This window comes from Carcharodon carcharias, chromosome 17 (assembly GCF_017639515.1).
Source record: "Carcharodon carcharias isolate sCarCar2 chromosome 17, sCarCar2.pri, whole genome shotgun sequence".
Taxonomy (NCBI): Eukaryota; Metazoa; Chordata; class Chondrichthyes; order Lamniformes; family Lamnidae; genus Carcharodon; species Carcharodon carcharias.
This window is the reverse complement of record NC_054483.1, coordinates 70,949,367-70,976,586: the sequence shown is the minus strand read 5'-3', so window position 1 is coordinate 70,976,586 and position 27,220 is coordinate 70,949,367. Positions and strand designations below refer to the sequence as shown.

General features: G+C 40.5%; 1 protein-coding gene across 1 annotated transcript in view; it reads left to right on the top strand.

Moving 5' to 3' along the window:
• Window positions 1-3,398: 3,398 nt before the first annotated feature.
• The window catches only part of tdrd1 (tudor domain containing 1), a 102,028-nt gene continuing 78,206 nt past the window's right edge, over window positions 3,399-27,220 (top strand). The window contains exons 1-5 of the mRNA XM_041209281.1: window positions 3,399-3,421; window positions 6,905-7,085; window positions 10,148-10,544; window positions 21,456-21,529; window positions 22,500-22,578. Of these exons, the coding sequence (XP_041065215.1) occupies window positions 3,399-3,421; window positions 6,905-7,085; window positions 10,148-10,544; window positions 21,456-21,529; window positions 22,500-22,578 (754 nt within the window). The remainder of the gene's footprint in view (window positions 3,422-6,904; window positions 7,086-10,147; window positions 10,545-21,455; window positions 21,530-22,499; window positions 22,579-27,220) is intronic.

Below are 27,220 nucleotides of genomic sequence, written 5' to 3'. Positions count from 1 at the left end.
GGAACAAATAAGTGGTGGCCTCTTGGATGAAGCCTATACAATGACTGGGCAAGATCTGTGTGGGAAGAAAGCATTGAGCGACGGAATGAGACGCATTCCGGAGTATCTTTGGATACTTGTCTCCCGAGTGTGGGGCGGGGCCAGTGTGGCGCATGCGGAGTGGGTGCTCTGGGCGCGGGCTGAGTGGGTGACACGTGCTGGAATCCAGCAGCTTCAACGGTGAAAAAAAAACGAATAGGTTCCCGGCCGCCTTCTGACCGTTACACTTTCTTTCACGGCCTGGGTCCACTTGGTGATATTTCATCGACGGCGAAGAAAACGAGGTAGGTTGCTTGATTGGTCGGTTGGGGGAAGGAGGGAGGCAACAAAAAAAACCGCTTGTTTGCGTTGAGTTGTCCAATCTGGTTTCGGGCGGGTAAGAGAATTCGATTTCAGTGGTTCGGAATTCAGACTAAACCGAAATGAACAGGAAAAGACAGTGAAGTGGATGCAAAGACTTGTCTACTTGAGGTTAACCTTTATTTTCCTTCTACATTTTTCGGGAGTCATTTTATAATGAAGGAGTTTATTCCTCTGGCCTGTAGTCAGTGGGTGACTAGCTTGGATTTCGAGGGATTGCTGTGTCACTCCTTTATTATTATAAAATATATATATGTACATATAAAAACCAGAACCACGGGAGTTAAGCTGATTGAAAGTTTTCTTATATAATATAACAGTCGATGTTATAGCAGAGAAATTGGATTGTTTTTGGACTACAGTGGTCAAAGGGATAGACTTCCCTTAAGATTTTGTTCCTTGATGTTATAAGCTTGTACATTAGTATAAAGGGGCACTTTTTACCCAGCCACCTTATGTTTGATCCTGTGTGCCGATTATGATTTGTCTCAGCCCTTGAGTTTATGAGAAGTTGTAGTGTGGTGAAATAGGTTTTTGCTTTCAAATGCTGGTGTAATTCCATATGGACCTTTATGATGTTAAGTGGCCACAATCTGAAGCAACAGAAAAGATGTGAAAACTGCTTTAACTTCTGGGCCTGTGCAAAGAACAAACATTCCGAATGGATCTGAAACTTGGGTTTAATCACTGAATGCGTGGTTCATACTAACGCGTGGCAAACTAGAGTGGTGGATTTGGCTGCATATGTTTAGTACCAAAGTCCACTACTTAGAAAATGTTTATGACTGTACAGAAAACAGGCCATAAATTGCTGTGGCTGGGGCCCTTATGATTTCTGCCATTAGTTCCACTTGCCCTTATGTGTTTAGGTACTTAAATTATTCACGTGACAAGCTGTTGCGAGTGTTTTGAGGTGAGAGCAAATAACTGTCCCCTTAACCAGTCAGATTGAAGGATTGCTAAATAGTGCAGGGACTCTCAGGAATGCTTAGTTCATAATTTGCATGTTTTGGAATAAAATTTGCGGTTTTAGGAATTAAACTTTAACTGTAGAGAGCTGGGGGGAGACCTAATTTAAAAATGGTAAAACATTGATGTGAATCTAAACATCTGGTATGAATGTCCTCATACAATAGAATTTCATATTGAGTTTGAGTGTGATGTACTTGAGTCCAAAAGTAGTGTCAAACTTACCCATGTAATTGGCATTACAAGATTTAAGGGGGAGAGTTGACTAAGGTAGATTAGGGAAATTAGATTAAAAAGTACAATGGTAGATAAGCAATAATGAATATATAAATAAATATTTTATAATTCTCATTCCATTGAGAAGCAAAAACTGATTTACCTAGGAAAAAGTGATTCTGTAGCTCACTTAAGCATAGTAGCATTATAAGCTAACATTTTTCTGCTTTGTTGGTAAAAAGGTAAGACAAAAAGCAGAATATATATGTTTGTTGACTGATGAGTGCTTTCCTTACTGAATGGTGCTAGCTGTTTAAGTTAATGTACAAATTTGTCTAAATTGTGTATAAGATGTTTCCACCAATATTAGTGAATGTGATTAAAATGGTGCCACTACAGTCACACTTGTAGATGGTCAGCAATTTCCATTAGACGTCAATGATTAATTGTCAGGAAGATATAATCAATTTCATAAAATTATTTGGAATTTATTGTATAGTAGAGTAGGAGTGGGGTTTGTGTGTGTGTGAGACTTAATTGAATTAAAGGTTTGAAGGCCTTGATGTATCAGAAAATAAGCTAGGTTTGAAATATTAAATAGGTAAACATAGGGGAAGTTTTACAATGTGAGTAAAGGGAACTTTTGTATTTTTTTAAATAAAACAGAGTAGCTTGAATTCAAAAGAGGGGGTGAAATGTTTCATGTAGCCAGGAGAAGTTAAAAAACAAGTGTTTATTTTTCCCAAAGATTACTTGTAAAATTGGTACCCTGATACATTTTTATTATTAGGGAGGTAAAGTCCAAAGACATAGTGAAACAATGGGAATTTGCATTCAAAGGGGAAATATGTATAAAGGAGAGAAGGCTGTCTTGCAAGGGAAGGAATTCTAAGATCTAACAAGTGTGAAAAACCTCCAGCCACTGCCCAAACTGCTGTCTGCAGGAACTGGGTGAAGAAAACTCCCTTTGAATTTTACTGTTCAGGGTATCATGTTACTTTGCTTGGGCCTTTTGAAATGTGTTTTTATTGTTGCCTTACTGGAGGTGTATCTGGGAGTTAGATTAATCAGGGGAGCTAGTAGTTATTATAGTAATAATTTGTAAACCTATGTATGTGCTTAAAATCTCTCTTTATTTAATGAAGGTTTAGTTTTTTAGACTTTGGTGGACTTATTACTACTGAATTCAAGGCACACATCTCGAAATATACAAGTTACAAAACAGTTGTGGCAGGTGTTTCAGGTTTCCCTTTGGGGTTTGAGCAGCTCAGCATTTATCATCAGCTGTGCCATAACAAAATTGAAATTACTTGATTGGTTTGAAGTTGGCAAATCTTAAGGTTACGAGTATGAGAAGCACTTTGAATTCAGGAGTTGGTGTGAGGGATTTTTAAAGTGCTGAGACTGCAAAAATGGCTGTATCCATTGCTAAGACTTTTTGGATGAAGATATAACTCTGAATTACAGAAACTATCTGAGGGTAAGTTAAGAGTTGGTGGCTAAGTTGTAGTTGAGGTTACCTGTAGGGGCAAAGAAAGCAGATATAGTTGAAATGATAGCACAGCATTTAAAGTTGGAAGTGATATCTGACACTAGTGAGTCACAGCTGGAGGTAGTGAGACTTTAGTTACTTATGAAGAGCTTGAATCTGAACAAGCAAAGGAACTGATTACTTGAATTAGAGGCAAAGGAAAAAGAAAAGAGAAAGGGCATTTCAAAGGGAGCAAGTGGAAAGGCAAGAGAAAAAGGAAGCTGGAACTGGAATTCCAAGCAAGAGGGAAGGATGAAGAGAGGCAAGGAAAAGAGAACGAGAAATGGAATACCAGCTTAAAAGGCTGTAAGTTAAATAAAAGATCTCAGATCCTGAGGAAAGTTCTGATAACCTAAAAACCAATGGGGAGATGTTTAAATTCTTCTGAAATTTGAGGAAAGAGATGTGGAAGCATTTGAGATGATAGCTAAATGGGTGAAATGGCCACAGAAAAACTGGACATTATTGTTATAATCCAGGTTGGTGGGTAGAGCACATGATTTGCTTCACAGTCAGAAGAATTGTCAGTGAACTATGATGTGTCTAAAAAAAAGGCTATTTTGAGTGTATATGAGTTGGTTCCTGAGGCACACAGGCAGAAAGTTAGGAATACGAGAAAACAGCCTGGGCAAACTTATATTGAGATTGAAAGAGTAAAACAAAGTAATTTTGATGCTGGATACTGGTGTTAAAGATAGAGATAACATATGCAGCTCTTAGAGAAATAATTCCTTTGGAAGAATTTAAAGATTCAATTTCTTCAGTACTGAGAACTCATGTGGAGGAACAGAGGGTAAAAATGGTAAGACAAGCAGCACGATAGCTGATGACTAGTGAGTTAGTTCATAGGTCTAAACTTTTTTTTGTCACCTTTTAAATCTTATAAAGATAGAAAGTGGAAGGTGAGCAGCCAGGGTAGAGAAGGAGTAGGTGGAAATTTGCAGCAAATTTTTTTTCAGAACAAAAAGGTAAGTGCTGAGGGGAGAAGTGACATTTGAAAATTGAGGTGTTTTCATTGTAATGAAGTTGGACACAAAGTCAGTATTTGGAAATTGTAGGGAAAATCTGGGATTATTGGGGTGCAGAAAAGTTCTGGATGTATAAGTAGTATGGGTTCTGAGGTTCAGGCACAAGAAAAAACAATGGTTTGTGTAAAGGTAAAACAGGAAGAATTAGTGATAGGTAAAGAAGTGGGAATGTGTTTACAATTTACTCAGAATCCTGAGGAGCAAGTTGCAGAAATGTGCAAAGATTTTGTATGTGAAGGGAAAGTTTTTCCATATGTACAGGGTGGAGTAGGTAAAGATCTTAAAATTTTAAGAGACAGAGGGACTAGTCAATCCTTAATGCTGTGGGATAGTGATATTTGTTGTTCGGAGGGAGTATTGCAGGAGCAGGTGACAGTAAGTGAGGTCCATGGAGATGCTCGACCTATTCCCTTGTGGAAGGTGAATTTAAAGAGTAAGTTGGAGTAGTGGAAAAATTGCCCATTGCAACGATTCAGTTTATTTTGGGTAATGGCATAGCTGGGTCCCAGATGTGGGTGATGCCCATGGCAGTTGAGCAGCCTATAGAAATGTTTTCAACAGAAGTGTTGCAGACAGCATCCTGGATTGTTTCCAGATTTTGTGATAACAAGATCACAGAAACAAGAACAGGAAATTGAGGCAGAGAGAAGGTGTGGAAGTCCAATTAGCTGGCACTGTATTTGATAACATTGTTCAGGAAGAAAGACTGCAGCTGAGGTGTTTAACTCAAAGCACTTGGTAGAGTTACAGAAAAAGGATTCACAAATAAAATAGTTATATCAGACAGCTTATTCAGAAACAGAGGCAAAATGTATTCCAGAATGTTATTACCTTAAGGGTAATGTTTTAATGAGAAAATGTAGGCCATATCATGTTTCAGCAGATTGTAATACCATTTGGATATAGAAATGAGATCCTGAGAATTGCTCATGAAATTCCAATGGGGGGACATTTAGGAATTAGAAAGCCACAGGTGAAAATACAAAAACACTTTTATTGGCCTGGATTGCACAGAAATGTAGTCAAATTCTGTAGAACGTCAGGTGATAGGGAAACCACAAGCAGTGATTAAGCCAGCACCTTTAATTCCAATTCCAGCATTTGAAGAACCTTTTACTCGAGTCATGATTGATTGTGTAGGACCCCTCCCTAAGACTAAAAATGGAATTCAGTACTTATTGACAATAATGGATGTGTCTACGAGGTTTCCTGAAGTGATACCTTTGAGAAATATTACAACAAAGAATTGTGGAAAAGTTAACTAATTTTTCTTTTACACCTGGTGTCAAAGGGGCTTTGGAAAGATGGAATCAAACTCTCAAAACTTTGAGGTATATAGTCAGGATTAGCCGCAGGATTGGGATAGGGGTATTCCACTTGTTATTTGCTATTAGGGATGCTCCTAATGCATCGACTGATTTTAGTCCTTTTGAATTTATGGTCATGAGGTAAGGGGGCCAGTGAAATTAATTCACAAGAAATTGGTAGGTCAAAATTCAGAAACTACTTTCCTGGATTATGTATCAAATGTCAGAAAGATTGGATAGGGCATGAGAGTTAGCTAGGGAATATTTAAAGATATCACAGCTAGTGATAAAAGTGAAGGCGGACAGGAAAGCTACAGTTTGCTGATTTGTTGCTGGAGGGGGAAAAGTGCTAGTTCTGTTACCAGTACTGGGTGACTTATTAAGGGAAAGATTTAGTGGGCCTTACAGGATTGAAAAGAAATTGAGTGAAGTAAATTATTTTAATATATCCAGATAGAAGAAAGAAGCAGAGGATGTGTCATGTAAATATGCTTAAAAAGTTCTTTGACAGGGAAGAGGAACAAAAAGAGGATTTAGTGGTGGTAGATAATGAGGAAGAGGTAGAAATGCAGGATTCTGAAATTGATTTTCCTCTAATCAATTTGGATAATGAGGGGGCACTTGAAAATTTAAAGCAATATTGAGTTACCTTCCAGACAAGTGTCAGTGATTTGGAGAAGCTATTGCAGCCACACACAGCTATTTGTGGAAATAAGGTGGGGAGCGCAAATTTAGCTATACATAATGTATGTGTGGATGTTTCATCTTTGATAAGGCGACATCCCTGTGAATTAAATGTGGCAAAATTATCACAAGTGCAGAAAGAAATTGAATTCATGCTTCGAAATTATATAATTGAGTCTAGTTGCAGTAACTGGAGTTTGCCTATTGTGCTGGTACCGAATCCAGTTGGAGAATCCAGAAAGGTGAATGCGGTGACAAAAGCCAATTAATGTCCTACACCACGGTTGGAAGTTTGCATTGAGAAAGTGGGACAATCAAAATTTATCACAAAGACTGACTTGCTAAGAAGATATTGGCAAGTACTGTTATCAGGGAGAGCAAAGGAAATATTGGCTTTTGTGATGCCAGATGGACTAGTCAGTTTAAAGCCATGCCATTTGGTATGAAAAATGCACCTGCAACATTTCAAAGATTGACAAAGTAACTGCAGGTCTGAGCAATTGTGCTGTTTATATTGATGACTCGCCAGTTTTCAGTCAGGCATGGGAGGAGCATTTACAGCATCTGGAAGAATTGTTTTATCAATTACAAAAAGCTAGTTTGGTGCAATTTGCAAAAGCGTAAGTTATGTATCTTGGACATGTTAAAGTGGCTCCGAGAGATGTGAAAGTCAAGGGTATTGTTTTGTTGTAGGCAAGGGGAAATCCACAAGAGGTTTTGAGATTTCTGGACCTGAGTGACTGTTACAGTAAATTTGTACTAAATTTTAGCAGTGTGCTTGCTCCAATGACTGAACTATCAAAAAAGGACAAGTTTCAATGGACATTGGAGTGTCAGGAGGCATTTGAGAGTTTGAAAACTGCATTAACTGCAACACCAGTTTTGACAGTACCCGATTATGTCAAGCCATTTAAGTTGGCGGTTGACGCAAGCGATATAGGTATTGGGGCCGTATTGTTACAAGGAAATGCCACTGGAATTGAGAAACCGATAGGGCATTTTTCACTGAAGTTGAATGCACAACAGAAAAGATATTCAACGATTGATTAGGAGACATTGTTTGATGTTAACATTGCAGCAGTTTGAGATTTATGTTGCAATCAATTCGTCAGAACAATTGTTTATACAGACCACAATCCTTTAAAGTTTCTGGACAAATTTCAAGGCAGAAATGCAAAGCTACTCAGATGGAGTTTGTTACTGCAACCATTTAATCTACAGCTTATACATGTGGCTGGATGAGAAAATCTGATTGCAGATGCAGTGTCAAGAGTTTGAAGCCTAAAAAGAAAATTGGACGTTTAAAACCTGAATTAGAATGATTTCTGTTCATATGAAGGATTTGCATGTGTGTGTGTACATATGTTCAGTTAATGCATGCATCTGGTAATGTAATAGTGTAAGGATATAGATAAGTCTCGGAGGTAGTGTAAGATGGGTTAATGAAACGAAACTGTTTCTAAATTGACTTCATTTTTCAGTAAGGAGGGGGATGTCAAGAAGATACAATTTTCATTTTATTTGGAATTTATTGATAGTGGGTGTGTGTGTGTATGACTTGATTGAATTAAAGGCAGCTGATCTGAAGGCTTTGATGTATCAGAAGATAAGTTAGGTTTGGAATGTTAAATATGTAAACATGGAGGAGGTTTTAGAATGAGAGGTGTAAAGGGAACATTTGCATTGTTAAATAAACTGGAATAGCAAAGTAGAATTCAGAAGAGGGGATGAAATGTTTCACGTAGTCAGGAGAAGTTAAGAAATGGTGTTTATTTTTCCTGAAGATTACTGGTAAAATTGGTACTATGATAGATTTTTATTATTAGAGAGGTAAAGTCCAAAGACAAAATGAAACAATGGGAATTTGCTTTCAAATGGAAATTGTGTATAAAGGAGAGAAGGCTGTCTGCAAGAGAAGCAATTCTAAGATCTAACAAGTGTGAAAAGCCTCTAGCCTCTGCTCAAACTGCTGCCTGCAAGAACTGAAGTGAAAAAAACTCACTTTGAATTCGACTGTTCAGGGTATCTTGTTACTTTGCCTGGGTCTGTTTAAATCTGTGTTTTTACTGTTGCCTTACTGGAGGTGTAACTGGGAGTTAGATTAATTGTGAGTGCTAGAAGTTATCATAGTTTGTAAACCTATGTATGTGCTTAAAATCATTTTTTTATTTAATAAAGGTTTAATTTAGTTTTTTTAAGAAACCTATAAGACGGTGGACTTATTACTACTGAATTCGAGGCATGTATCTCGAAATATACAAATTGCAAAACAGTTGTGGCAGTTATTTCAAGTTTCCCTTTGAGATTTGAGCAGCTCAGCATTTACTATCGGCTGTGACATAATAATAAAAAGGATATCCAAGGAATATGAAATGTGCAGTGTAGGTTCACTAGGATGACAGTTGGGATTGAATGGGACTAATTCCACAGCAACAGAGACAGGTAAGGAAATTTAATGAAGATTTTTTTTACACTTATCAAGGGTTTTAATTGGGTTAATAAGAAGAGACTTCCCTTTGATCGGGAACTTGATGGCAAAGGGTCAAACATAAGAGCAGGGGGCCATTCAGTGATTTTTGCTAGATCATGACAGATTTATACTGCAACTCCATTTACTCACTTTTGCTGTAAACCCTTGCCTAACAAAAATCAGCTTTGTCTTGAAAATGTGAATTTACCCAGCCTTTTAATGGCAGTTCCAGTTTTCCGTTATGTGGAAAAAATGCTTTGATTTCAACCCTAAATGACCCAGCTCTAGTTCTAAGATGTTGTCCCCTTTTTCTGGGTTTCCCTGTCAGAAGAAAACATTGCTTTGTATCTATCCTATTTAATCCCTTTCACTTTAAAGACCTTGGAACACTCTTCAAGCTTCTAAACCCAAGGAAATATCAACAAAGTTTATGCAGCCTGTTCTTTTAACAGTCTCACCCATAATACTTCCTTGGCCTAGCAGTTGTGTTTTGCAGCCTGGTTTTGCTTTTCAATTTCAATCTCTAGAACTTTTGAAGCCTCTGTTAACTTTTGAATCCTCTTTTTAAAATTTTTTTTTTGGGTCTTACAAACATCATCTTTTGTACATTGAATCTCAAAGTAGAGGTGGTTGGCCATCATTGGTAACATATGTAACTACAGGGCATTTGGCTTGATGTTGATTGCCTTCGATGCTTGTCAAAGCCTTACAATGAACTATTTTAAACTACAAATCTGTACGTGTTGACTAGTAGCTTTTCAAATTTCAGTACCAAAAGAACTGTACAACAACAACTTTATTACTTTGGAAAGTATTTTGAAGCTTATGAACATCTAAAGAAGCTGTTTCACATTGCAATAACTGATGCTCCAGAGTACTGTATTATGAAATGGTGAGAGCTTATGCAATTTTTCGACTAGCAAATTTTAATTTCTGGAAACAAAGCAGCCTGTTACTAAATCATAGTCATATTTGCTCTTGGAGCAGAAATATTCATTTAAAATGAGTTTGCACTGTACCTTTTCCTTTGTCATTTCTTCTTGTTTCTCAGTTTTGGGGCGTGTAAATGTCCAGTCTTACTACAGCAAGGGTTGGTGAAAGAGAGCTTGAAATAATTTTTTCTAGATTATAATCCTTAAAATGAATTATTCCACTCAGGATTTAAGCTGTGTGCTATTTCCATGACTTTTAGTGTAATTATTACATATGATTTTTATGATTATTTTGAGTTTCCTTTCATGATTAGTTTATAATTTGGTTTACTGGCTTATAGTGGGTAAATAAATTGCTTTGCAACGGATTACATGGCTTTCAATCTTTTGGGCTATTGTATTCTGTCCTTTTCCCACAAAAACAACAAGTCAAATCATGTGAGAACATTGGGTAAGAATTTGTGACATATCACTTGGGCAAAAAAGGGCCATTTGGGAGCTCTGCTTGTCATCTGTCAAAGTGAAGTGTGAATCTCTATTATCTCTGCGATAATATACTTAACCATGGCTGTTGCTTTTTGCATTTGTGAACTTATTGTTTTAACTTTCAGGTATTGGGATTGTCCCCTTCCAGAGATATGTCTGAAAAGAAAATGAATTATTCCAAGCTTGATATTGTGAAGTGCCCACAACGGAAATCAGAAAATGGGAATAAAAAAAGTGGCACCATTAAGACTGAAGGCATCTTGGATAGCCCCTCGGAAGTCCTGTTAGGTGAACGTTTGTATCCTAATTTTGCAATTAGTAAACCTGTGTCAGAAGATGGAATCACCAGCATACCAAAAAAGAGAAATTTCAATTTTTGTGAGCTGGCCAAGGAATACTTTGCTGATCGTACCCACCAGTCACAAGTTAATAGACTGGTTGGAGGCAGCATCAATGAGAAAAATAAAACTGGATTATTACAAAAACTGAATGGAGAAATCCAGCAAAATTTTGACATTGAAGGTAATTACTTTATATGCTGTAATTAGAACTTGATTTACTTCTATTGTAATAAAATTAGGCTTAATTTATTAAGATTGTTGCATAACTTTGGGGAAACTATGGGCCAGAATCACCATAGGATTGCCACTCTACTTTTTATTTAGCCTAGCCTGGAGCTACACATTTCTTTCCTAGACTTCGTCCTGGGCCTGTTGAGAAATATGCAGCACTGCAGCTGTGGAGTCTTTCCATTGCGGAGCAGCAGCATCTGGGGAAGTGAAGCTGCGCTCCCTTTTTACAGCACTAGCTGCTGTAAACCAGGTTAAGTTTAAAAGTCCCGGCCATTTTGAGAAATCAGGGGTGAGTAAATAAGTGGGTAAAGGGCTAGGGTGGTTGGCTGAGTGGGGGGGTGGGCATGGGAGGGTAGTTGGTGGGGGGGTGAGTTGTTTAGCATGGGAGGTTGAGTGGGAGGGTAGTCGAGGATATTGGGGTGGGGGGGCGGTGGTGTCGTAGTTGCCTAGGAGTTAGAAGTGCTTTTAATCCTTCTGACTCTTCCTGGGTAAGTATTCTGCTAAGAGAGTCAGAACCATCCGAAGTCTCTGATTTAAATCAGAGTCTTAGATAGTTCCCAGGGCAGAGTAATAGCCCATCGGAAGTTTAAACTTCCCGTGCAATTCCCTTGCAGTCCTATGTGTAGGGTCTTCCGGGTGGGGGAGGGACCCAATGCATCTTCTGAAGTGGCTCTGGGGTGCAACTGGCCCCCAGGGTTCGGACGTTTTGGACCAATAACTATATTCAAGCAAGAAATAGAAACCAGCAGAGCTGGGTTATGTGCCATACCCAGTTGTCTTTGGCATCCTTCCATCTACAAAAGAAGATGGATATGCAGCAACCATCCATTTCAGATGGGGTATATTCATACAGTGCACCTTGTTGATGGCTGGAGAGGCGCAGGTGTTGCTGTGGGCTGTCTTTGGTGTTGGCGCCTGTTGCCTAGCCACTGGTGGTCATGGTGGTGCATGCCATCCAGCAGGAGGTTATGCCATTTTCCTTTATTATCAGCTCATCACTCCCAGGTGTGATAACCGATGTTTAGAGTCATCTTGCAAGCATCCTTGAAGCAGAGCTTTGGGCGCCTGGCTCCATCTACCTCACAATATAAAATACCTTTGGGTAAGAGACTATCTTCAATCATGTGGATGTGCCTGAGCCAACTAAACTGCCTCTGAGTGGTAACAAACTTGGGAGCCTTGCCTTTAAAAGAACTGCTGCATTTGTGATTTTGTTCTGCCAGATATACCCATGATGCACTGTTCCAGGGAGGGGAAAGATGGAAATTATCGTTTTTCTTTTGATTGACCATAAGACATAGGAGCAGAGATTAGGCCATTCGGCCCATTGAGTCTGCTGCGCCATTCAATCATGGCTGATAAATTTCTCAACCCCATTCTCCTGCCTTCTCCCTGTAACCTTTGACCCCCTTACCAATCAAGAACCTATCTATTTCTGTCTTAAATACACTCAATGACCTGGCCTCCACGGCCTTCTGTGGCAATGAATTCCATAGATTCACCACTCTGGCTAAAGAAGTTTCTCCTCATCTCTGTTCTAAAAGATCTTCCCTTTACTCTGAGGCTGTGCCCTCGGGTCCTAGTCTCTCCTACTAATGGAAACATCTTCCTCACGTCCACACTATCCAGGCCTTTCAGTATTCTGTAAGTTTCAATCAGATCCCCCCCCTTCCTTATCCTTCTAAACTCCATTGAGTATAGACCCAGAGTCCTCAAACATTCCTCTTTGTTAAGCTTTTCATTCCTGGCATCATTCTTGTGAACCTCCTCTGGACCCGCTCCAGGGCCAGCACATCATTCCTGAGATATGGGGCCCAAAATTGCTCACAATAATCTAAATGTGGTCTGACCAGAGCCTTATAAAGCCTCAGCAGCACATCCCTGCTTTTATATTCTAGTCTTCTTGAAATAAATGCCAACATTGCATTTGCCTTCCTAACTACCAACTCAACCTGCAAGTTAACTTAAGAGAATCTTGGACTAGGACTCCCAAGTCCCTTTGTACTCCAGATTTCTGAATTCTCTCCCCATTTAGAAAATAGTCTATGCCTCTATCATTCCTACCAATGTGCATGACCTCACACTTCCCTACTTTGTATTCCATCTGCCACTTCTTTGCCCGTTCTCCGAACCTGTCTAAATCCTTCTGCAGTCTCTCCGCCTCCTCAATACTACCTGTCCCTCCACCTATCTTTGTGTCATCTGCAAACTTAGCCAGAATGCCCTCAGTTCCTTCATCTAGATCATTAATGTATAAAGTGAAAAGTTGTGGTCGCAACACTGACCCTTGCGGAACTCCACTAGTCACCGGCTGCCATCCTGAGAAGGACCCCCTTATCCCCACTCTCTGCCTCCTGCTAGACAGCCAATCTTCTATTCATGCTAGTCCCTTGCCTCTAACACCATGGGCTCTTATCTTACTGAGCAGCCTCCTGTGTGGCACCTTGTCAAAGGCCTTCTGGAAGTCCAAGTAGATACATCCATTGGCTCTCCTTTGTCTAATATGCTCGTTACCTCCTCAAAGAATTCTAACAGATTTGTCAGGCATGAGGTCCCCTTGATGAAACCATGCTGACTTTGCCCTATTTTACCATGCACTTCCAAGTATTCTGAAATCTCATCCATGAACAATACCAAGGTGAATAAGTCCCCAGGGCCAAATGGGATCTACCCCAGAGTACTGAGGGAGGCAAGGGAGGAGATTGCTGGGGCCTTGACAGAAATCTTTGTATCCTCACTGGCTACGGGTGAGGTCCCAGAGGACTGGAGAATGGCCAATGTTGTTCCATTATTTAAGAAGGGTAGCAGGGATAATCCAGGAAATACAGGCCGGTGAGCCTTACGTCAGTGGTAGGGAAATTATTGGAGAAGATTCTTCGTGACAGGATTTACTACCAGTTGGAAGCAAGTGGGCGTATTAGTGAGAGGCAGCATGGTTTTGTGAAGGGGAGGTCGTGTCTCACTAACTTGATCGAGTTTTTCGAGGAAGTGACAAAGATGATCAACGATGGAAGGGCAGTGGATGTTACATATAGGATTTCAGTAGGCCTTTGACAAGGTCCCTCATGGCAGACTGGTATAGAAGGTAAAGTCGCACGGGATCAGCGGTCAGCTGGCAGGATGGTTACAGAATTGGCTTGGTCATAGAAGACAGCGGGTAGCAGTGGAAGGGTGCTTTTCTGAATGGAGAGCTGTGACTAGTGGAGGAAAATGTAACTGGGCTAATTAGTAAGTTTGCAGACAACACTAAGGTTGGAGGAGTTGCAGATAGTGAAGAGGATTGTCAAAAGATACAACGGGGTATAGATCGGTTGGAGACTTGGGCGGAGGAATGGCAGATGGAATTTAATCTGGACAAATGCGAGGTAATGCATTTTGGAAGGTCTAATACAGGCAGGAATTATACTGTAAATGGCCGGACCCTTAAGTGCATCGACGAGCAGAGGGATCTGGGTGTACAGGTCCACAGGTCACTGAAAGTGGCAACGCAGGTGGATAAGGTAGTCAGGAAGGCATATGGCATGTTTGCCTTCATTGGCGGGGATATTGAGTATAAAAGCTGGGAAGTCATGCTGCAGCTGTATAGAACCTTGGTTAGGCCACACTTGGAATATTGTGTGCAATTCTGGTCACCACATTACCAGAAGGATATGGAGGCATTGGAGAGGGTGCAGAGGAGGTTTACCAGGATGCTGCCCGGTCTGGAGGTTATTATCTATGAGGAGAGGTTGGAGAAACTCGGATTGTTCTCACTAGAGCGATGGAGATTGAGGGGCAACTTGATAGAAGTTTACAAAATTATAATTGGTATGGACAGAGTAGATAGTCAGAAGCTTTTTCCCAGGGTGGAAGAGTCAATTACTAGGGCACATAGATTTAAGGTGAGAGGAGAAAGCTATAAAGGAAATGTGCGGGGCAAGTTTTTTTATGCAGAGAGTAGTGAGTGTCTGGAATTCGCTGCCAGAGGAGGAGGTGGAAGCAGGTACAATAGTGGTGTTTAAGAGGCAGCTTGACAAATACATGAATAGGATGGGAATAGAGGGATATGGACTTCGGAAGTGCAAAATGTTTTAGTTGATGGGAAATGTGATCGGCGCAGGCTTGGAGGGCCAAAGGGCCTGTTCGTGTGCTGTACTGTTCTTTGTTCTTAATAATGGACTCTAAAATCTTAACAATGACCGAGGTCAGGCTAATTGGCCTGTAATTTCCCGTCTTTTGCCTCACTCCCTTCTTAAACAGGGGGGTTACATTAGCGATTTTCCAGTCCTCTGGGACCCTCCCTGACTCCAGTGCTTCCTGAAAGATCACCACCAACTATCTAGCCTCCACTATCTCTTCAGCTATCCCCTTCAGAAATCTGGGGTATAATCCACCTGGTCCAGGTGATTTATCCACCTTCAGACCTTTCAGCTTTCCTAGCACCTTCTCCTTGGTAATGGCCACCTGTAAGCTTTCCGTGTTTCACAACCATACAACAAGGTGCTGAGAATACAGAGATAAAAACAAAAAAACTGTGGATGCTGGAAATCCAAAATAAAAACAGAATTACATGGAAAAACTCAGCAGGTCTGGCAGCATCCATGTCATGAGGACTCGAAACATCAACTTTATTCTTCTCCGCCGATGCTGCCAGACCTGCTGAGTTTTTCCAGGTAATTCTGTTTTGTGCTGAGAATACAGGCCTTGTAAGCTATTAGCTTACCCCTAAGGATCAGCTTGATGTTATCCCATGCATGTTTCATGAGTCTGCCAAAGGTGGTAGCTATTTTTCCTATGTGTGTATCAAGTTCTGCATCAAGGGACAGATAGTCTGTCACCATGGACCTGAGGAGAATTTGCCAATAACTTCCAGTGGTATGTTATTTAGTGTGATTGGGGTGGAGGTGCAACACTTGGCACATGACCACATTTCCCCTAAGCTTATAATCAAGGAGAACAAGTTGTAGACATATGAGAGACAGCCCATGAGTCTTCGTAGCTGAATTTCTGTGTGGGTGATTCACACAGCGTTATCAGTCTAACGGAGTTCTCTGATCAGGACGTGATGTGTTTTTGCCTTTTCTTTCAGTCTTAATAAATCATACAGCTTGCCATCTGATCTGGTGTGCAAGTAGGCTCCTTTCATATGTCCAGGGAAGGCAAAGGTTGGAGTGGGAGCTAGGACACAGCCCTGTTTCAGTCTCTTCTTCACTCTGAAACTTTAGGATGTGGAACCATCAAGTTATGTCGTGCATGTTGTCAGGGAAGGAGCGGCTGAGATTGAAGAGCTTTGTTGGGCTACCGCTTTTCCCCAAAGTCTTTGCAGAGTCCTGCTCTGCTGATGTTGCTGAATGCCTTAATGAGATCTATGAAAGGGTGTATGGGGAAGATCATATCCACAGTAGATCTGCCAACGTGGAAACCGTACTATGCTTCCAGGTACATTCATTCTGCAAGTACATGGAGTCTTTTGAATATGACCCTAGCAAAGGCCTTCCCCAAGACAATATGGCGTGAGAAGCCCCTGGTTGTTGATGTCTTCTCTCACCTTTGTTTTGTGTAGTGTGATGATTTTTGCATCAAGCATCTCCTGTGCAATGAAGCCTACTTTCCGGCAGAGGAGGAGAAGGCCATGAAGGTTTGGCAATAGATGGGGCTTAGCGCTTGAGCAGGTTGGCTGGGATTCCATCCTTTCTGAGAGCCTTTCTGTTCGCTGAGTGGCCTACTTTCTTCTCGAGCTCAAGTGATGATTCTTCATCTAAGTCATTGATGACAGGAAATTGTGGAAGGGCATCAAGCATGGTCTGGGAGATATCCATCTCACAGGAGTACAGAGCTCAGTCGTGTTCAGCACAGTGGAACATCTGTTTACTTATGCTAGTGAGTACTTCATCTGCCGACTTCAGGGGGATGTTAGTACCACATGCCCTCTTGATCCCTTCATACGTAGCTCATAGATTTCCATTGACATAGGCAGTTGAAATTTCTTGACATAGGTTGATCTAATGTTTATCTCTCTATCTTTTGGATGGCTGTCTTGCTACTTTTAGGTTGTGCAGTGTTTTAGCTGTTGGGTTTATGTTGTAAATCATGTAGGCTTTTTTTTTGCACAAATTACAATTGTCATCTCAGCAGAGTAGGTTACAAACCAATCCTTGTTCTAGGTTCTGCCTTTACCAAATGACGTTTCTGCAGCTTCAGAGATGATTTGAGCTAAGCGACTTTCAAGCTTTATCTGTAGCATTAGTGCTTCCTGGTAAACCTTCGGTGGGTAGCAATCATTCTATTAACAGTGAGAAGTATTAGTATTTGGCATTATTACTTGTGCAGTAGTTATTGACGTGTGCCAGGCTGTCGTGTTTGGAACTGTGGAACTTTCAGGGGTGTGCCTTCAATCTGCTGACGATGAGAGTAGTTTGTCGTAATCTGTACTGTGGTAGGTGTGGTTGTGGGGAACACTGGGCAGGTCATGTCTCTTTGAGGTCTAGTTGGTGCCAGTGTCCAGACCTTGGGTGACACGATGATACCTTTTGGCAATGTCTGCCCTGAAAAAGCTGTTGGTGATGCAGGTTCATTCAGGGCAGAAAGCTCAAGGCGTTGGCTGTTATTGCTGATCTTGCGCACCCTGTGATGACAGAGACTTGTTTGCCATGAATCATTAACTGCTCCAACACCCAGGATGAATAGCCCCTCGCCATTTGGAAAGTTCCTCAGTGTCACCAAGGGAGTCATAGATATGCTCTATGACTGAAATGTTGCCATACAAAATTGGTGCATATGATATTGACTGTTCCTCCATCGGATGATAGCCGCAGGGTGATAAGGCATTCCAAAGTTGCCACAGGTGACTTGATTGTGTCAACCGGTTGCTTATTGCAAAGCCTGCACAATGCTCACAGTGGTCATCAGCACTCTTTCCATGTCAGTAGTGGTGTAATTAGTCTCCCAGATAGAGCCTATATTGGCTAACCTGGTTTCTTGTAGAGCGGCAATATTGACAGCAAGCTTGTGTAGCTCAGTCAACCAGGGATGTGTCGCATACACTTGTTGTGGAATGTCTGTCGTTGTTCAATCCAAGACACATAGTCATCACATGCCAGCTTCCAAATCAAAGGGTTACCTTTCTTTGCTTGTTGTATAGTATAAGCATGGTTTTAGGAGGTGCAGACTTGTCTAGCATCTTTACCCACCCCCTCGATCTCACGCTGATATGAAGAGGAAATATTAAAGCCTTTTTAAAAATTTGTTCATGGAATTTGGCTGTCGCTGGTTAGGCCAACATTTATTGCCCGCCCTTAATTGTCCTTGTTCAGAGGGCACTTAAGAGTCAACCACATTCCTGTGGGTCTGGAATCACATGTAGACCAGACTAGGTAAGGACTGCAGAATTTCTTCCCTAAAGGACATTAGTGAACCAGATAGGTTTTTACAAGAATCAGCAATGGTTTGATGGTCATCATTAGACTTAATTCCAGAATTCTATTGAATTCAAATTCCGCCATCTGCCGTGATGGGATTCAAACCCAGGTCCCCATAGCATTACTCTGGGTCTCTGGATTATTAGTCCATCGACAATACCACTACGCCATCGTTGCCTCTACCTACAGATCTGGGGCCTAGTCGGATACCGGAAGATGTTAATTTGAGGGAAACACCAACCACATGATAGGACTCCACTCTGGATTTTGTCAGGTTTATGTTCTCTCAGTTATTAACTCATGATGTTAATTTTGATGTTGATGTTGAAAGGCACAATTTGTAGGACCCAGATCGCCACAGATGTGATCTTGTTGTCCAGGTGTGCTATTTCCTGCCCCCCCGCCCCCCTCAATGCCATATCCAGTTATATACTGGGAAATGTAAACTCTTGAAATTCTCAGGCTTAGTTTGAAAAGTAGCAGACAATTATAGAATATAAAGTCATCTTTTCATTTTGTATTGTTGTATTTTACCTGTGACACCTCTCATCATGTATCTTTTTTGGTTATTCAAATAATGCTGTGAATACTGGAACTTTATGCTTTTGTGAAGCACTTCGGTGTTTCTTTTGGCAGTAGAGATGCTATTTGCAAGTTGCCCATATATTTGGTTTGTGCATGTTAGCAACTCTGCAACCATTCCCTCCCAAAAGTAGTTTACTGTGGCTGCAGTGTATGCTGCCAATAGGGTGCACTGCAGCAACTCTACAAGGCTTCTTCAACAAACCTGCAAACTTCAACAGCTAGAAGGGCAAGGGTAGCAGGTGTGTTGGAAACTTAATCACTTCCAGATTTTCTTCCAACTTATACACCATCAGCACTTGGATATTTATAGTTATTGGGACAAAATTTTGAAATGCCCTACCTAACAGCGTTATGGGAGTACCTTCATTTTGGGGTAGCCCTCCAAGAAGGAAGCTCACCTTCACTTCCTTAAGAGCACTTAGAGGTGTACAATAAATGATGGCTTTGTTAGCAATGCCAGTATCCTCAATGAATTTAAAAAGTTGTAATTTTAGTAGACATTTGTGGAATTTATAAATGTAATTAAAAATCTGGAGTGTATAGTGCAATATTCTTTGTTCTGATGTAATCCACATGCAGTAGAAGACACTGAGTTGAAAGTGGGAAGTTTCATATAATTGCTGTCCTTTATTATAGGGTTCTTTGCTCTCCTTAGTGCATTGTTGGCTATTTGCCTACAGTACTCATTCATCTGTCTGGGCTAGTCACTTAGGTGATTCCTCCTCCTTTCCCTCCACCCTCAGAATGATGCCCCAATTTATATGGTATTGATCAGCTACCTGACCATCAATCTGTTGCTGCTGCCTTTTCCTGATTTATGATGAGACCATGTTGCACAACATCCAGGTGATTGACAAACAGTTGTCTCACTGCCACTTTAGTGTTCTATGATGCACGTATATATTAACTTTTGAAAGCCTTTTATTTTTCCTGTCCCTAAGATATATGTTAAAGGAAAGCAGGAAAAGTGTTTTAAATATTCTGCATCTTGTTTCATACTTTTGAGGAAGATTTTACACTGGACGAAGGCCATGTTGCCAAGTAACAACTTTACAGCTGCCCAGAGACCATTTGATCCAAGAAGCCAGTTTCATTTCCCTGCTCTCTTGATGGCATTTTCAACTTTTTTCTAATATTTATCTATTTTTTAAAAACCTGTTATGAATTCTGCTTCACAGCTGTTTGCCCTACAATCCTCGACATTTAAAAAAAAATGAAATCTCTCTTTTTATTCTATTGGTAATTCTCATAAACTAACAGCCTCTAGTTAACAACTAATTACCTGTGGAAATCTGAATTCCCTATTTATCTTTCATTAAAAAATAAACCTTTTTGACTGTGTGTGCTGTAATGGAAAAAGCCCCAATTTCCCCAAAAGAGTCGTTCAGGGCCTTATATCAACTCTAATCTACAATCTCCCTTACCTTGACATTATTTTTGCAGCTAATGTCCAAAACTGGCCTAACCAATGATTTGTATAGATCTAGTGTTACTACTTGGTTTGTAAGTTTGGTTATATCTGTTTATAAAATACTGTATGATTTAAAAATATATATATCTTCATGTTCTTCTGCATTTGAATGTTTGTTTGTGTATCTGACTCCTTAAATCTCGTTTGCTTCTCTCCCTTGAAAATTTTGTAATTTAATATATATTTGGTCTCCTTATTCTTACCCTCTACCATCATGCATTTCTTCCAAGCTGCTCAAGTCCTGTTCACAAACAACCAAATGATCCCTTTCCTTTGTGTCATCTGCCTAACACCTAGGCACACCTCCAATCTGGGAAAAAAATCGATTAGGTGCTATTTTCTATTTCTGTCCTTTTATTCTGCTTCCTTTCCTATCTGCCACGTTCCTTTTAATATTGCAGCCCTTAAATTTATAAGGAAGCTTCTAATGTAGCACCAGATCAAATGCTTTTGAAAAACAATGCATGCAACATCCACTGCTTTTAGCTTGTCAATGTGAGGTATTATTTACAAAACTAAGTTTGTCAGGCAAACTTCGTTACAAATCAGTGCTGGCTGGGTCTCCTTGATCCAGGTTTTTCTTGTGAATGTTATTAATTTTATCATGTATTGCAAGTTTCTAGAAATACCTGATTTGCCCCTTTCACTTTTATTGAACAGTGGTATTATAGTATTTTTGCACCACTTCAATTGCCAGAGATGTTTAAAGGTTTGTAGCCCAGTCCTCTGTCATGTCTGCTTCCCCTCAGCATTAGGAATAAATAAATACAGCACCTTTCAAAACGCCAAAGTGTTTAACAGCCATTGAAGTAGTTTGCAATGTCTAGTCACTGTTATGATGTTGACTTGAGTTTTCCAATTTTCAATATTTTCTTATCTATAGTTATCCTAACTAACTGCTCTAATTCCCCTTTCATTCCCACTGTAAGACTCTTCTGTGTAGGCCATGGGCATCCTTCTCATTCCCACAAATTCAACTCTTTTCATCTCTGATAGACTCTACACATTATTTTACTTAAGTAATGCTTCCCATTGTTAATTACAAACTTTTTTTTGCTCACTTTTAGCCTTGCTTTCTTTTGCCTCTCCCTTGTATTTTCATACCGCTTCATATCCTTGCCCAATATTAGTTACATGCCCCCCCCCCCCCCCCAAATGTCATTTGGATCTACGTACCTCTATTAACGCGTTTTTTAAAAAAAACAAAAAGGAAGAGTGGGGGAAAAGAGAGCAAGTTCAATGAAGTTCCAGTGCCACTCCTAAACACTGAACACTTGCAGCATGGTTTCTTATTGAAACTGCTTATTATAGGCCATTGGTGTTTAAACTCTAAGTGGTTTCATGCTGTGGACTAGTGGCCTTGTAAGATTTTAAATTCACAACTTTTTTTCTATATGTGTATATATAGAACGAAGAATGCAGCATCAAACAATTGGCTCTATCCTGCTGTCTCCATCTGTATCAACTGAAGGCAGTAACAGTGTAAGCAATGAAACATTTTCTGTTATTGTAAAGTTGATGTTCATATTTTTATCAAGTTATTTGGATTAAGAATTTCCGAGAATAATTGAATTAAAAGAGTTGTAGTCACGATATTTAAAGGTGACCAAGGCCATTGTCCCCTCTTTTGTTTATCCATTTAGAGCCTAAAGCATCCAATTGTTTATTTCAAGGTTTTCATCCATGCTACATTTGGGCGATCATTCTATTCTCAGTTTTTAACAAAGCTTTTTGATGTTGGTTCTAAATTTGTCTTTTACTAGTTTGTCCCCATGTTGTTTTCTTTCTGTTTAGTTTGAAATAATGTTTGTACCTATCTTTCCTGTATTATTTATTTTGTCTTTTTTCAAATAAGAAAATTTTGTGGATGCCTCCATTAAAGCTAAAGAGCCCAAATTTCTCTGGACTTTGCTCTAAATTTGGACAGAGAGATGAGTCTCATGGTTCATAGTTGCTTCTGGTACTTAAATGCCCCTATGTCTCTGACTAGAACTGGATACAACACTCAAAGAGCAGCCTGACCAGATCATCATTTTATTTAGCATTTTACTTCAGTGTTTCAAACTGTATTTGTTGCTGCTTTATAGTGGTTGGATAAGTTAGATGCCAAGACTTGTAAGGTAACTTGGTCACCTAATTTCATTCTTGGCAATGGAATATATGTCACCCATTTTTTCTTCCTAGTGTGTGCAGTTGTCCTAATTAAACTTCTTCAACTCAGTAAACCAATAACTTGAAATATTTTGTGTAATTAGCACATTGGAATTTTAATGGACAAATTGGATTGTGCAAATGTTACATATGAAGATACATATGTTGTTAGATTAATGTTAGGATTAACTAGCCTTGTGTTCTTAAAGGCAAGTTGTAATGGTTGAATTCATTTTATTTCTACTAAACTATTGATTATTTGCCCAGTCTCATAATTTGTAGAAAAACTTTTCTGTTGCAGAATTTTAATCTTGAGAAAATGATGACCACATCTTCACCACAGTCTCCAATTACAATTTGCAGTTATTGTGGATTGCAAGGTGAGTATCGTTTGATATTGAGTAAAAATAAAAATCCTACCTCACTTATTCTGTCTCCATTATTGTCAAAATAAAATTACCATCACCATCACCCAGCAAGAGAGAAATTATGAAAAGACATTGCTTCTTTAAGAATTTTGTACCAAGGCTCTTTTAATGGCTCATGCTTAGTTTGATGATCCAATAAGACTCATCAGCACTGGGTTAGGGATCAGAAATGTGGCCAGGGTTCGACAACCTAATAGCAATGCGGTGGCCTGTACTAGAACTTTGGGTTTGGGTCTGGGTCTGCCCCTACAGTTGAATAACCTAATGTTGTTGAAATACACAGAGAAACAGTTAATGCTTAGGTCTGAAATATTGGAAATTCAAAAAAAAATTGGTGAGAGAATTTTCTTCCGCTGCTTGACTTTTGAGGTGTGTTCACCACCATTCTCCAAGGGTAAGGGCTTGTCCTAAATGTAACTTTGAGTCTTTATATCACCATTGTTGGTTATATGCAAATCAAGGAAAAGTGTTTTTTTGGCAATGTGCTGTAATTAAGTGTAGTCTGTCAATGAATGTAGCTTTTGACTGGTAACAATACTGGTAATGGCTGTAGATTCCATGAATCTTATAAAGCATATATGTTTGATAGCTGTTTGTGTGTGTGTACGAACACACCTTGATACCCTAGGTGTCAAGGAAAGATATGTCGAGGAAAATTTTAACCTGCCAAGGTGTTGTGTCAGTGTGTGTACAAAGTTACAACATCAAAATTTGCTAGTATACTGGGAAGCAAGCAAGTCCCTGCCAATTTCCACATTTAACTGGAGTGCATTTGTGAGCACATGAAAAATCCTTGTGGGACAGGCGTGCCTGATATTAATAGGCATTTGTAGCTTTCTAGAAGACCAACCCCTGCCAAGTGGACCAGATGGGCATGCATTGCCAGTGATGGTCAAAGTCACCGCAGCCCTTAATTACTTATTCTCAAGCTTCAAGGATCTGCTGTTGACATCTGTAAAGTGTCTGCTGCGCACAAGTGCAACTCCCAGGTGACTGCCATAGTTGCCAAGACTGCCACTTATGTCCACTTCATTAATTATGAGGCCAGTCAAAATGACAGTGCCCTCAGATTTGCTGTTTTAGCTGGATCCCCACACGTACAAGAAGTCATAGATTGCAGTCGTAGCAATGAAACAACTCTTAAATAAACCAAAATAAAAATAGCTGGAAAAACTCAGCAGGTCTGGCAGCATCTGCAGAGAGGAACACAGTTAACTTTTTGAGTCCGTATGACTCTTCAACAGAACTAAGTAAAAAGTTCTGTTGAAGAGTCATACGGACTCGAAATGCTAACTGTGTTCCTCTCCGCAGATGCTGCCAGACCTGCTGAGTTTTTCCAGCTATTTTTATTTTTGTTTTGGGTTTCCAGCATCTGCAGTTTTTTGCTTTTATCTTAAATAAACCAGCAGGATTCATCAGTTGAAATAGATTCCACTCCATGATGTTCAGCTGGTATATAACCTCATTCATCAGACATAATTCATGTCTGTGCAGGATATCCAAGAAGCTGTCATGATGCCATTAGTTTGTGCCAGTCGGTCTTCTGCAGATATTTGCACATCCAAGCAATAATGCCAGCGGTTGACTCAATGGAGAGGAGGGCTATTCTATTTGGCTATGGCTGATGACACTTGTGAGGAGCCCTATCACTGACAACTAGATAAGGTACAGCCAAAGCCACATGAGCACAAGAAGTGTGATTGAACAAGTGATCGGTTTCTAAAGCCTCAATTTGGGTGCCTGGATAGATCTGGGTTGCCTGCTTGAGTATGCACCAGCAAGGGTTTTCAGAATGATGATGGTGTGCTGCACATTGCACAGCAGCAAGGACTGGAGCCCCAGGCACAGGAAGAGAATGTGGCCAGGGTACCTTTAGCTGTTCACTTAGACACTCTCATTGAAATGCACTTCAGCTCATTTGAGGCAGTGCAGCCAACTGGCACACTAATGCTGAACTCACTGTGCACAAAGCCTCGCTGCAATCAACAATCCACCCGTCTCACACCTATTTCTCATCCTCTACTCTTGCCGTACCATTTTCTGCATGCCTGAATGTCACTTGGCAGATGACAACTAATAAAGGAAATGACTGGATAGAGGAGCTTTGAAATCAAAAGTGATTTCAAGTCTTTCTCTTCCTTTTTCTAGTACTTTTCCATATTGCTGTCCCTGTTGTTTCAACAGAATTAGGGGCAGCATGATCACTCCCTGCTTTGACTGCTGAGATGCTTGTGACTTATGTCGTCTTGCTTTCAAGCTTGTGAGGGTCCCACCCAGACTGCCCTATCTGCACGTGTGCAGGAGCAAACTTGGCCTCCAGGCTAAGAGGCAGTAATGGGGTCATGACTAAAGGGAACATGGACAAGATGGGGTGGAGTGGCAGCACTTTGAATATAGTCCCCACTTCCATCTCCCTGTCTTGGCAAATCCACACTTGCTGTGAACAAAGAGTTGGACAACACATCATGGCAGTTATGCTGGAGATGGACTCCTCTAATCTCTCTCTCTCCTCAGGTGCAGTGCATCTGAAAATACTGACAAACCCTCGTGCATTTTTTTGCTGTTCTAGTATAGCCCTCTTTATTGACAACTCCTGAGGCTCTGCATCTGTGTCCAGCTGAGCAGAGCTTTGGTCCTGCACTATCTAATGGGGCTCTCCCCTGTTATCCTGTCTGCAACACTTATAATGTGTAGCTCAAAATGTGACAACTTAACTACATGCCTTGGAGACCCGCCAAGGTATGTGTATTTGACCTGGTGGAAAGTGCACGTAAGTCGTGTTATTTTACTTCCTCAGGGTGGGCAGTCTGAGGAGTCTTAGTCCTTCTGCACTAGCTCCTGAGTGATGCTTATAGGACTGATGGGAGATGCTAGATATGAATTAGAGGTGAAAGAGTTTGTCTACTTGTGAACTCGTTTGTCTAAAATTATGGAAATCATCCTTTCTTATTGACTTGGTCAACAGGCAACAAAAGTGAGTGTTGTGTGCCATGTGAGTGTATAAAACTAATTCTGTCAAGAGGTAGCTGATGATCCCATCAATCCATTGCCAATAGCTAAATATGTTAAGAATCTGCTTTTCTCCAGTATATTGTCCTCTAAAGCGGTGAGTGTTGCTATGACTGGAGGCCTCTCCCTGATGCTCAGTGTTGTCTTTTGCAAGGAGACAAAGAAGAGAGCTATGAATGTAAAGGTAAGTGTCAGTTATGGCTGGTCAGAAGTGGATGCGAGGAGGTGCCTGGAGTGTGAGGGGAACTGAGTGGAGCTATGAAGTGTGTTGATTTGATGAGTGCTGTACAGGAGAAGGGAAATCAGATTGAGGGTGCTTGCACTGCAGCATGCTACTCGCCTTTGTTGTCCTAATGAGGTCATATGTCATTGTATCCATGAACGAGGGGCCACACTTTTGCTAACTTCCTCAGCCACTTTCAGCATGCCTGCTTGGTTTCTGAGGCAGGCTTCTTCTACACATCGGCTGAGAACAAAATGCCTCTGCAGGGACTTATGGTCCACAGCATGACGTCTAGGGATTCCTTAGAGAACTTGGAGAACCTTGCTGCTTTGAAACTTCCATCAGTCGAATTGCTGTCTCTTCGTTGTAGGATAATTCCATACCGCTCTTTAGCTGGGTCCCTTAAAATTCTGATACTTCAGCAGCCAGGTGTGGCTTTGTGGTCACGCCACTCACTTGAAATGGGATACTTGAAAAGCCACTGAAAAACCTGCTTCTTGAAATTGTGGATTTCTAACCCGCTGTCAGCCCCTCCTGCTGCTAGTGGGTCTGAACTTTAAAATTCACTACATTTGAGGTTAACCAGGTGAGAGAGGAGTATAATTTTTGACACCCTTTATTTTCATTCATGCAGTGGATGTGGGTGTCACTATCCAGCTCAGCATTTATTGCTGATTTCCTAATTGCCCCTGAAGGTGGTGGTGCGCTGCTGCCTTGAACTATTGTAGTCCATATGGTACAGTTACACTCCATAATGCTTGGGCAATTCTAGCCAGGGTCTGCATGAGGTGAGTTTAGATGTGGCCATATCTCTTGCTCAGGTCAGACAGTAAGTTAATTTTAACAGTAACAACACCTGAATCTTTTGGGAGAAGATGGACGAATATAATAGCTTTTCAAGCTGATTCACATAAACTGAAGAAATGGTGCTTCATGCTATTTCAATTGTGGAACCTTGCAGCACGGAGGGAGGCCATTCATCCCATCAGATTTGTGCCAGCCCTTAAAAAGATTTTCCCCATAGCTCTGCAAATTTTTATTTTCCAGTAAATAGTGCTGCACACAATCTCCTCACAGCGCAAGTCATGTATTGGCTTAACTTGATATTCTGTGACGAATGATGCCACCCCTCATCCATACTCGTTTGTTACTTGCCATTTTTACTGGAGAATTCCTTTCATTCTGGGCTTAGGGTACAGTATTGCATAGTGATGCAAGGAATGATGGTTGAATATAAATGTGAGCATGAAACATATATTGTAACCTTTGCAGTAGAATATTCGGTTGTCTCGAATCCACCATCTATCTCTCAGTAACACAGTCACCATTAAACTCTGAGGTTGACAATAAATACCCAATAAT